The 13,188-nt window shown below is 38.1% G+C and overlaps 1 protein-coding gene across 1 annotated transcript in view; it reads left to right on the forward strand.

Moving 5' to 3' along the window:
* The window catches only part of LOC139673219 (transmembrane protein 263-like), a 205,897-nt gene that overhangs the window by 3,191 nt on the left and 189,518 nt on the right, over window positions 1–13,188 (forward strand). The window contains exon 2 of the mRNA XM_071558451.1: window positions 10,898–10,988. Coding sequence (XP_071414552.1) covers window positions 10,898–10,988 — 91 coding nt within the window. The remainder of the gene's footprint in view (window positions 1–10,897; window positions 10,989–13,188) is intronic.

A 13,188-nucleotide genomic window follows, 5' to 3' on the forward strand; every position in this document is an offset into this window, starting at 1 on the left:
TGTGAAAGCAAGGTCAAGGTGTGATTTCAGTCAAGTAACTAGTCCCCTTTTTATTGAGTTGAAGTGACTCTCCAAAGTAGAATGAGAGCTTGTGGTGCTTTGGTTTGTGCTTATGTTTAAGTTAAATATTTTGGGATAAGACAGGTGTCATAAATGGGACATTTTCCCTTGAGAAACTTGCAGCTATATTTAAGAGAAGGGCATTTTCTGATTGGCTGTGATACTTGGTGTTGGTAGATGAATTTGAGAGATCAAATAAAGGCAAGATATTTTGAAGATGCGATGTCAAAAGTTGTGGAAAGTCCAAGTAAATATTTTTCTTGCTTGTATTTCCAGACTGCACTGTTCCTTAAGGATGTCATAGATTGTCCTGTCAAAAGTGTGTATATGTAACTTTTTTTTGCATGTCTCCATTTCGGTTAGCAAGGCTCTTGGCAGTTGAAAAGTACTTGGGAAAGGAACAGCTTATAAAAAGAAGAGACAAGAGGTATTGCTTTCCATGGAGTATACAGTAATATTGTATTTTCCTAGCATGTAGTCCTAAATGTGTTCTAGGAAGTAGGAGAACCATGAATTTAAGTGATACTACAGTAAAAAGGGGAACATGTTGTTTGTATTCTGTAGCTAATTTTGACTTAAATATTTGCCTAGGATTGGTCACATCTGTTTATTGCTGAACTGCCTCACAAACTTTCTGGTGGTTTTCTTCTTGCAGTGTTTCAGCTGAATTTCAGAGTCATGGGAAGAGTTTACATACCTTCAAAGTTGTGGGCAAGGTACATTCTTGCATAGCTGAGGGCAGTAGTAGAGCTCTTAAAGTTTCTTGAAAAGAAATGTTCCTGGTTGAACTTACTGCAAGTCCCAGAAGTGGCTTGTGCTGGTGTTAGCAAATCTTACATTCTTAATATATCTGCAGAGCTGCTTAAGGTCTAGTGCAATTCTTGGGCTTCCTTTTACTCTGAAAACATTTTGGAGGGAGAACCTATGCCCCTCACAGATCTTCAAAAGTAAAAGGCAGCAGTTACCAAAAGCTATTGCTGCCCGAATGAGTTCTTACTTTTGAGTTGTGTTGCTTATGTTCATAATGATGAAGTGTTTTCTCTATCCGATGGCTGTTTAGTTGCTGAGTGTAGTAACTCTGGTTGGAATCTTGGGTGCAGCAAGCTGTGATCTTTCTTACTACTTCTTGGAGTGAGTTTGGAAGGAAATGAGGTCTCTGTGAAGTCTGAAATAAAAAGGGGTGTTATTGCTGGCTGTGCTTCTGACTGTCCAGTTTTGACATGACAGTTAGGTGTGAGATTGGAGGGCCTGATAGTACCAGATGATGTAGCTTTTGTTCTGTAGAGTTAGTAAATATTTTGTCTGAAATGTTTCTCCTGTAAAACACTACAGCGATAAACGCATAGAATAACAAGCAACACTCACCTTAAAGAGCTCTGATCTGAGTTAAAAACTCATTTATAAGGAAGGAAATACTTAACTACCTAGTCATCAACAAAATAAATTAAAAAGTTATGTCATAAATATGTCATATTGCAATGTCCCAGCTAATTCCTAAATGTTTGGTATTTTACAGAAAATGCATTTTGAAATTCCTAATAAAATAAGGAAACAGAAATAAGTTCTGTCCTGAATGAAATATTTTATATTTATCTTTATTTTCTAGCATTTAAAATTACTTTGGGGGATTTTGAAGCAACTTTTTAATGTCAAATGGATTTGCAGCTTTTTTTGGTCTAACTTTTAAAAATGAAATTAAGATTTTTGCAAGATGACTTGTGTTTCAAAGTTTTCTGGTGATGTCTCTTGTGACTCTCTTTTGATGGAGAGTGCTTGTGTTTTTCAAACTGGGTGTATGTTTATGTACTTTGAATTCAAGTCCTATTGTAAAAATTCCTATGTTCTAGCTGTGAAAGCCCTTGAGAAAAATACTTCAATTTCAGCTCATTAAAGGTGAAACAGTAGCAGTGCACTTTTAAGGAAATAAATGCATGGAAGTCAGTCATGAAACCACAGTTGTAGAATACTGCTTAATGCATCTTTCCGTGAGTTTTTTTCCTTTTGTTTCTTTTTTTTTTAAATTGTGACCGAACTGAGGATAGTGAAAAGGGTATCACATTTTAAGTCTCTAGCATGGTTAAGAAAATCTTAATGACCTCTCTCAGATATGCCTGTATTATTAGGCAAAGGACTTCTCATTTTTATTTCAGACAAATTTCTCATGCTGTCTGCAGCTTTCTCGAGTGGTAACATCTCATTAGGGAAATGGAGAATATTCTTTCTGCAGACTGCATGATCTTGTTTCTTTAGTCAAACTGGCATTAATCATTAAATCCATCTGTCAAGAACCATGCTAGAAAAAACATTTATAGTACATTTGCTTTGTATAGTTATGTAGAAAGTGCAATGAAACTTCAGGCCACTAAGTCTTATTATTGCTTGCCCTTGGTTCACCAGCTTAGCTGAGTGATTTTTGAAAAAAATTATTTATTTTCCCCCCAAAAATCTTTCTTGACAGACAGTGAATGACTGGCAGGATTTAGGAAGGCTTCTTCCCGCTGAAATTATCTAAATCAGTCAGCAGTTAGTTCTCAATATGAGTTGATTCATATTGAGATTTCATTATTGATATTTAATTGCCCTCAGATTGGTTGGTTGTGATGCAAGGTTGTGCTTTGGTCCTGCATCATTCTGTGTCGTGCTTGTCTCTGTTTCAGAAGAGTCTGTAGCTGTTTCTGTAATAACTTTTTCCTGTGTTAGCTTGCCCCCAACTTTAACGATTGCTGATTGTTTGAGTTGTGCTGTGCAGTGGCACTTTGCCTTCATGTAACTTCTTTTTTCCAAACAAATGCAATTCAGCACAGTCCAGATTTGAATGTAAACAGTATTCTGGAAGGCATAGTCTTCCTTGTGGGGGTAATGGTTTGAAGTAGAATCGACAGCAAATTGCTCAGTGTCTTTCAGGGTGGCTTTTCAGCCTTCCTCTGCTGTGGGGCATCCTTTTGATAGATAGTTGCACCAGTTAACCTGCTTGGAGTGAGCAGGTTCTCTTTGGGCCACACTGGTGTGTGATCAAATGCAATATGGTTTGTTTGGTTTGTTCTTTGAAAAACATGCTTACGTTCTTCCTGTGCTAACATTGATTTAGTAGGTAAAATTCAGATGGAAAAGAAATGGCCGATCAAGACAAAACCCAATACAATAATTAATTCAAAATTCAGAACTGTCTGATCTATTACTGAGCAGACTGTATTGGCTATTTGCTGTATAAATGGTATTATCTGCCCCATATAAAATGTGAATGTAGAAAGTGTAAACCAAGCTGTTTACTGGGTTGCTAATGAATAATACATTGTAGTGTCATTAGTGCTGTTGAAAATTTATTTATGCCAAATAAACCCTAATTTGGATTATTGGCACTACAATGTTGTTTTATTGCTGTAAAAATAGGATTTGACTGCTCTGCTGAGAATAGTAGAACTCAGTCTTGATTTGACATTTGCAACATTGAAACTCTTGTTGCCTCTTTTCTCCACTCCTGTTGTTAAAACAAATTTAAATAGTGTTAAAATCATAGCCTCCCTAATGTGTTTGTCCAAATTTGGAGAAGAGAGAGTAATCTAAGCAGCTTTTCTAGTTCTCTCTTACTGCGTGCTTTGAACAAAGCACTATAATTTTACACTACTGTCATCCTCAGCATTTCTATTTCTGTACTTTCCTTTAGTGTTCTAGGGAATTTATAACTGCAACTCAAATTCCCCCGGGCTGAAACCTGGCACAGAAGCTCTCATTATAAGTGAACTTTGTTCTGCAAAATTAAAAGCAAAGCATCCATCAAGAGGCTTTCTTAAACACAGAGGAAAGTGAAATAAAATTGTTTATAGTTGCAGATCAATTTTACTCCCTCTGCAGGAAAAATTCAGCCGACTTTGTAAACCCCTAAGGTGTGGGTGTGCAATCAATGGTGATGGCAGATTCACTGGAATGTTCCTATTGCATTTAGAAAATTTTAAATGAGAGTTTTAATTCCCCAATATGCTGAAAATTCACTGCTGAAGAAAAAGCTGCAGCTACACCAAATACCTGCCTAACAGAGGCACAGAGATAGTTTTAAACTTCCACTGTCTGAGTGTGGTTGTCTGAGCGGTAGAGAATAAGGTAATGGCTGGGTAGTTACATCCTTCACCTGAAGTTCAGTATCCATAGATCCTCAGCTCCCTGGAAAATTATGTCATCATATTGAACTATGTATCCAGTGGCCGGTTATTTAATTTTTTTTTTTTTAAACGAGCCCCCTTGTTTTCTGTAGGAATTCAAACTCTATGTAATTGTGTAGAAGCAGAAAGGGCACTGTAAGTCACAAGCCACTTTCAGATATGGGAGATGGAAAAATTTAATTTGTTTAAACATGAAATATCAAAGATGAGTTCTGAGAAAATTCATAACAGTGGACAGAGGAAAGGTCCCAAATTAACACTGTCATTAATTATGTCATTTTAGGAAAGCCTGATGAAGCTCAGCTTCATAATTACTGGATCTGACAAGCCTTTTGGAATCTGCAAACAGTCAACCCAGCCATATGACATGTATCATCTCTCACCCGTTTGGAGGAAGTGAAGCTGGGATGAAAAGAGCTGGGGCTTGGGGGGTTTTGTTTGGTTTTTGTTTTGGTTGGGGTTTTTTGGTGGTTTTAGGAAGGGGCAAAGTATGCACTGTGCAGGAAACTCTGGGGTTTAGTCTTGGGGACATGAAATAAACATTCTTTAAACCTGATGCAAAAACACCAATGCTTTCACTATGATACCTTAAAAATATATATTGTAGCTTCCCAAAGCACTTAACAAACTGTCCTGTACTTGGGTATTACTCACTTGTTTCTTCCTACAGACCCACCAAGTCTTGTAATTCTTTAGGGATGCATCTAACCTTTCTAGTTATCAGCTGAGATGTATTTGATGCTGTATAAAAGAGATGTTGGACCTGTGCTGGGAAGCTTACAAGTGAAATCATAGATGTGGAGGGGTGAAAGCCAGGCTGTGACTAATTTTCTTCTGCTAAATTGCTTTATTGGAATTGTGCCTACATAGAACACCAGGTCTGAAAGCCAGTGTTAAGCAAGGCAGAGGACATGTGATTTAGACTGGCAATTGAGGATTTGCATAGAGAGTAGTAAGTCTGACCTTGTGGGCTCATAAGGAGAGGCCTTATGAGGAATGAGGCAGTTTCTTAGAGTTAAAGAAGTGAAATTCTAGGCTCAAGTTCAGAATGTAAATGAGTGTGAGGATTAATATCATAAAGTAAAAACTGGAGTAAAGTGTTCAGGAGCACGAATAGAAATAGGAAGATTTAGGTCATGAAATAAATACCATTTTCACTTGAAAATGCACAGGAAAAGTAGTAGCTAAAGCTGCAGATCTTAGAATTACTTCCAAAGGGTAGTGTTAAAACTGAGGCCGTAAACTGCTGCTGAAGCCATGACTTCACATTCCTCCAGCTTCTGTTCTAAAAGAGGGAAAAGATTACTAATAAAATGAAATATAATGGGGAATAGTATTTATGTTGTGTATTTCCTTTTGGTTGTGCTTATGTAGGGGATTTTTTTATTGTCTTTTAAGGGTTGAGTGGGAATGGCAAGAAAGAACAGTATTATAAGATACATGGTTCTCTGAAGGAAACTGAAGGAAAATTGAAGTTATTTGCCCCAAACTCATTTAATTTCTTTAATTTTTCACAGAATGTATTCTTTTTTTCAACTTTTGATTGCCCTCCCTCATTGTTGCCCTTCTTGACTTGTGTTTTGGGGTTTTATATTTTGCTGTTCCTTAGTAAAATGCATTCCTGACCCAGTAAACAGTCAATTGACATACTTTATTTCAATTTCAGATTATATGCCATAATTAATGTAATGCTAAGTACAAAAGCAGAGTCTAAAAGGACTTAAAGTGGAGATACTTTTCTGGTTATTTCAAGATGGTCTGTAGGGACTTTTTTAGGAAGCTTAGCCATTTCCAGTGTTGACTTACCTATTTGGGTCAATTGTTGTGACAGTTTGGTGTCTCTGTTGACTTAAGTGCAAAATGGGTGATACTGATTGACTGGTGTTGGGATTCCTCCTGAGCTATGGGGGTATTTTGAGTACTTAATACTCTGGTGAGACTGAGATAGTATAGGCTCTTTCTATGATTGAACATGCTGAAATAATTTGTTGGTACAAATGTGGTGATAAATAGAGCTCTTGGTTTCAGTGTCGTAAACATAACTCAATACCTTTTGGAAAATACTGACCTTGACTGGATAGGAGTTTGCTTTCTGTGTCATGCATAGATTTATCACAGCACTTGATACTGAAAATACAAGCATATCACTAAAATTCTGGTCAGAATTATTCTCAAAAGTATTGTATTTCATGGGAAAATGTGAGGTACACTCTGAAATACTTGTACATGATTTGTCACACTTGTTTAGTTCAGTCCTCTCTATCCATAAAAACACAGCCTTCTATGAAACACAGTAAAAGACAGCAAACAAACACTAATTTATCAGGTCACAGCAGCGTGCAGTATTTGAGTTAAAATGCACTGTAAGGTCAGTAGTCGTACAGTGTTATCAGGCAGTTTCTGTGCAAATCCATGTTATGATTTTTCTCTCAATCTTTATAATTTGCTGAAATCAGATTAAGTTTTTCAGCTTCCTTGGAGTTCATTGAAACTGTTTGTAAGGGCAGAGTAAACTACTGTGAAATCATCAGATCTGTGGCATCATGTTGTAAGGGCTGGTATTTTCTCTGCTTGAGTTCACTTGTTTCTGTTCAGGGTGAATCATGGAATCATAGAATGAACTGGGTTGGAAGAGACCTCTGAGATCATCAAGTCCAACCCTTAATCCAACACCACTGTGATTACTGGATCATGGCACTAAGTGCCACATCCCGTCTCATCTTAAAAACCTCCAGGGACAGTGAATGCACCACCTCTCTGGGCAGGCCATTCCAATGCCTAATTGCTCTCTCTGTAATGAATTTCTTTCTAATATCCAACCTAAATCTCCCCTGGCAGAGCTTAAGCTCATGCCTTCCTTTTCTGCTGCTGGTTGCCTGAGAGAAGAGACCAACCCCCACCTGGCTACAAGCTCCTTTCAGGTAGTTGTAGAGAGTGATGAGGTCACCCCTGAGCCTCCTCTTCTCCAGGCTAAACAACCCCAGCTCCCTCAGCCTCTCCCCCATAGGGCTTGTGCTCCAGTCCCTTCACCAGCCTTGTTGCTCTTCTCTGGACTCGCTCCAGCACCTCAATATCCTTTCTGAACTGAGGGGCCCAGAACTGAACACAGTACTCAAGGTGTGGCCTCACCAACGCAGAGTACAGGGGAAGGATCACTGCCCTGGTCCTGCTGGCCACGCTATTTTTGATACAGGACAGGATCCCATTGGCCACCTTGGCCACCTGGACGCACTGCTGACTCATGTTCACTCCCGTACTCATCTGTCATGGATCCTTAATGAAAAACCAAAATGTACCTGAGGCCTCATTCTTGAAATAACAGCGTAAAAAAAAAAAGGGTGAGGCCAACAACTTTATAGTTTAGTTATAAACCTTCTTAAAAGACAGCTTCATGGAATTTTTGATTGCTGTAGATTACCATGCTGTCAGGAGTGAGAATATCTTAAATGTTGATTACCAAGCTTGCAGTAGGCTTGGTGAATTGAACTCATAAGATTTAACTAAAAAAGCAGTGGATATGCTAATACAAGATACAAAGCAGTTGTAAAGAGACTTTATAGTCCTTTTAATAACATCTGTCAGTGCTGGAGCCTTAAATATTACCTTTAGATAGGTATATGAGATCCTAGGATCTTATCTATTGTTAACTTTTTCACATTTTAATTAATGAAATTCAGTATCAAACTGTGCACACTTACTTATCTCCCTGTATTTTAGGTGAATATATACAGTGATATCAATGAGATAAGAACTGAATTTATTATGCAGGAAACATTTCTAACTTGATTTCAGGAGCTAGGAAATATCAAGATGTCAAGGTTTCTTGCAAAACAATTCTCAAAAAAGTTAAGTTTCTGATTACTTGGTATGTAATGCTTTGGTCTACACTGTTTTCATTTTTTAACATTAAACTGGGAAAGAAGTTGGTATATAATTTTTTCAGTGTAAATAATTTTTTTAAACAATCCTCAAGATCCTGTAGGTAATGTATACCAAATACAGTTAAAAAATGCTGTGTTATGATTGTTTTTCAGTAGTGAAAAAAAATCCTCAAAAATTCTGGCCATTTCTGCTCATTGAGAGTGTTCAGTAGAAGTAGTAATCTTGCATTGCGTATTTTTTTGTGCAGGATTCCAGTAGCGAGTGTTAAAATTTTGAACTGGTGGGAAGTAAGTGATGGCAAACAGCATCTCAGCCATGGACTTCATAGTGGTCTGTAGTGGGCTCTGTTTTCCTCACAGCTGGATTTGTTAATACTGTCTTAGGTACAAGTCTGACCTTCAACTAATACAAATTTTTGTTTTGGAGTAAGTCTTGTCAGTGATAACCATCATGCTGGAGAGTGTATTGCTGGTGAACACTGAGTAGTAAGTAGTTAATGCATAAGGAAAAAACCGAGCATAATGCCATCATTCACTTTTGATAGCAGTTGGCATCCTCCCTGTGTTTATGTAGGTGACAACAACTGTAACCCAAAGGAGCATCACTTATCATGGGCTGTTGCTGGGAGAAGCCACTGAGCAGGTTTGTGTCATGGCAGCAAATGAAGATTATTGACTGTCTTGAAGAAGGTAAGATGAGAGCAGGTCCAGAGAAGAGCAACAAGGCTGGTGAAGGGACTGGAGCACAAGCCCTATGGGGAGAGGCTGAGGGAGCTGGGGGTGTTTAGTCTGAAGAAGAGGAGGCTCAGAGGTGACCTCATCACTGTCTAGAACTACCTGAAGGGAAATTATAGCCAGGTGGGAGTAGGTCTCTTCTCCCAGGCACTCAGCAATAGGACAAGGGGGCACGGGCTCAAGCTCTACCAGGGGAAATCAGGCAATGGAATGGCCTGTCCAGAGAGGTCATGGATTCACCATCCCTGGAGGTTTTTAAACTGAGATTGGCCGTGGCACTGAGTGCCATGATCTGGTAAACAGACTGGAGTTGGACCAGTGGTTAGACTTGATGATCTTGAAGGTCTTTTCCAACCCAATAGATTCTATAGTTCTATAATGTTTTTCTTGCTGGCTTTTCCATAGTCTGTTTAAGTTGGATTGTTGCCTTGGGCAGCATATAGTTAGTATGTGCACTCTTACTTTTTAAAATAATTAAAATAGTGTTGATGTTGCCAGCTGGAAGGTACAGGCATGCAGTTCCTCTCTGTGCCTTGTGGTAATTTTTTTTTTCCTTGCCATAATAGCTACTACAAGGCATGACTTAATGTTTGAACTACTTACTGACCAAAGCCAGGCTGTTCTGATACCACATATTTTTAAATAAGGAGAAAGAGGTAAATAGTGTAGGTAAAGCTTGCATAGTTATGGATGGCAGAAATCAAGGTTGTGATGCTGTTACAATCATAATAGATCTGTACACTGCTATAAGACTCTGAAAACAATGTGGTGGTACTTTTTATGTTCATGTCCATTTTGTTGAAAAACCGGGGAAAGAATGAAAACATAAGCTACTTGTGCAAAGGATGGAATTTGAAAAGTGTGTTATCATAATGTGCAAACTGAGGAAAGTATGCAGTGCTGTTGGAGGTAACCTTGCAGTCACAGGGTGTGGAAAGTGTGAAAATAAATACTGCAGCTTTAATGCTATGATTACTTTCTTCCTGAGTTCAAATAGTAACATTTTGAAGCTATTAATGTACCAGCTGTATTTTTGTAACATTCCAGCTGTGTATCTTATTATGTGTTTTCAGATAGTTCAAACGCAGTCATGTTTTCAAAGTGCGCAGAAGCTTCATTTCCTAATGACTGCTAAGTTTCTGACTTCACTTTTCACTGTACTAGCATTGCAAACAAGAAAATTGGTTAGGTTTTTTGTTATGGAATCCTGTAGCTAGGCCTGGTGTCTACTCTTACTTAAAAAAAAAAGTAAGTTGTGGGAATCAGAGGTTGGTTTTTACACCCTGTGATAGTTTGAAACCAAAAAAGCAACTACGTTTTTATAGCTCCACAAGTCATGAAAATATTGTGTGTGCAAAAGGAGTTCAGCAGCCTTAAATACAGTTATAAATCTGATAACTCTGCTCACATCCTTCCAGCAGTAATGCTGCAAGCTCTCTACAAGATTGTGAAGGCTGGAAAGTGAAAATGCAAAACCTGGGAGAGTAATCTGGTAATTTTTCAGAAATGGTTAGTTTGGCATGTTACACTTGGAGGTACAAATGGATATATTGGGCATGTGGGGGAAAACTGTATAGTTAGTGGACTTGCATAGGTTAGAAAATCGTAAACTTTGTTTTTCTTTGAAAAAAGAGGCATATCAGAATCCATCTTGATAAGACAAATCAAAGATTAGATTTTTTTCTGAAAATGATGAGTGATGGTGAATCTGCTGCCACTCTTGGTAAATAGAAATTAAAATTTATTATTGCATTATGTGTTTTGAAAACAGTAATTTAGAAATTATGCTTCACTGTTCATTTTCTGATTTTCAGTCTATTAGACCTCTATAACTTTCCTTGCTATTTTGGAGTCTCCTTTTTTTCCTTCTTTTTTTTTTTTAACTTCCTCCTTTCTACAAGTAGTTTGACTACAAACAAATTTCCAAGCAGCTTTCTTTCTCATCAGCTAAAGTGGGCTCCTTGTGTCCTCATTGTCTGGCATATTGTCTAGTACTGTATTAATTTTTGTGGTCTCTTTCTGAGCTTTCTCCAATTTACCTCCTCTTGATGTTCTGTTCTGCAGGGCCCTAGCTTAGAAACACAGATGGTGGATGATGAAACTGAGACTACAAGTGAAGAATTGCCTCCTCATCTGCGGGAAGAACCTCCTGAAGGTACAGTACTGGCAGTCAATATAAACTCCTTGCAATAAATTGAGGAAAATGTTCTGACCAAGAAGTCTTATTTATCTGTCTAACTTGGGAGCCTATACCTGCCTATTTTCACAGAGTGATAAAGCTTTGTCAGTGCTGACAGTTGACCAACCTCCCAGCCAGAGGTCTAGCCAGCCCCTAAGCCTACTTCTGCATTCAAAAGAAGGCTTCATCTGCTCACATGCAGACATTATTCTGGATTCTCTTTAACAATATGGTTTCTGATTAAAATTGTCCTGCTTGATCATCCTGTCTGTAGGCTTAGGAATAAAATGCCTCCTCTACTGTCTTGTTTACGATGTTTTGAGCCTTCATTAGGGAACACTTCATAAGTGGTGATCTCTTGTTACCTCTCTCTGCAGCATCCTGTTATTGAAATTGTACCCAGCGGAGATTTGTCAAAGTTAGGTATTCTAGTGATTTTGTTTCTTTCTGCTGTCTCTCTTGGAAGCCAGTTTAGTCATCTGAGGAGGAGGCAGTGAGACAGTGTTGGTCAGCAGGAGGCTCAAAAATACCAGTTTTAATTAAAAACCTTGTTTGCAATGAGATGCCCTGGATTTATACAGGGAACAGGTTTTCCCCATTGTGTAAAAGTTGTAGACAGTGTATATATGCAACAAAATCGATGTTGCTTTCTGTTGAATAGAAGCTGCTAACATTGCCACAAGAGGTGATACATTCTGACTTTTGTCTCCAGGTGAGTGACTTTTAAACGCTATAGCTCATAATCATTGTGTTTGGCTTCAACAACCCAGACTGTGATGAGGTTCTTATTAGCAACTTACTGTTAGAATACCATGACATGTCTCTGGGAAACATAAGTGTGTTTTATATTTTTCCTTTTAAGAGGACAAGATGCTGACACAGCATTTATACTGACAGAAATTCTTAAAAGGAATATGAACCAAATAGATGGGTTTAGGAATTTGCTGCTCCTATTCCTCCTTGTTGAGTATTCTGTATAGTTTTCTTATTAAGTTGTAATTTCTTGTTCTGACATTTCATATATTCTGTGTTGGCAATTACAGTATATAGAGGTAAGTGAAAGGCAGGTTTCTTTTTACAGCTCCTATAAAGCCAGAAGGAAATAAATGTGGAAGATGTGATTAATATATATATATATACACACACATATACATGGGAACTATAATGTTGATATTCCCTCCCCTTCCTGTCTTTGTAAGTAATGCCAAGTCAGCATGTAATGACAGTGCATTGCCAAACTAAGAATTCTGATCACTAGCTTGAGCTGATGATTACGTGAGCCTAGAGACAATATCCTGGAATGTAAGCCACATCCTGTCTCATCAGTTTATCAGGAATAGTCCTAGATTTTGGACTACGGCTTTGAATAGTGTAATTAGAAGGGTGTGGAGTTTTTTAATGTGGCTAAAGTATTTTTGCAAAACAGCTTTTTGTAATTGAAAGCAAGTGTTTCTGCCTGCAACCCTGCTGGTTTGAATGACAGTGTAATGTGTCAGTGCCAATATTCCACTTCTGTGACTTGCTGGGTAGTCTGGCAGAAGTATGTGCTCTGAATATGCTGACTTTGCTGGTGTGAGGAAAAAGGGCTGTAACAGTTGAGCTGATTTGGTTAAGCAGTGATGCCATAAATGAAGTCTGAGCTCAGTATGTACTTTCAAATTTTGCAGTGATATCACAAGTTGCAAATAGGAGGGATGTTGCAAGCACTACTGAAACTAGAGTCTGCCCTGGGAGTAGAGGTGGAAAAATAGGTCCTGAAAGAGATCCATCAGGACTATGCTGAACTTAAAACTGGCTTTGGGTATTAGAGTAGCTGAGTAACAGAAGTGTTCTTTAGGAGCTGCTGTTTTATTAAACCACAGACTAACCATGTAGTTGCAGGAGTGATTGGAAATACCTCATGAAAGAAATAGATCTCTGAAGTTCTTTTACTATTAAATGCCATTTTTGGAGTACTATCTTCTTATCTTTTTTCTTCTACAGATTTCTGGTTTCTTCTGATAGCATTCTCTAGTTAAAACATATGCTGTGAAATAAATAAAACCATGTTGTTATGACTACTGTGTTTTTGTTTCCTGGGATCTATGAATTGAAGGCTGTGTCTGCTTGCCTTCTGGTAATGAGTGCATAAGGGATAGAAAGCTCTCTGGAGTGTGTGTCTTTCTGGCACAATCCA

Source organism: Pithys albifrons, chromosome 6 (genome assembly GCF_047495875.1).
Source record: "Pithys albifrons albifrons isolate INPA30051 chromosome 6, PitAlb_v1, whole genome shotgun sequence".
NCBI classification, from domain to species: domain Eukaryota; kingdom Metazoa; phylum Chordata; class Aves; order Passeriformes; family Thamnophilidae; genus Pithys; species Pithys albifrons.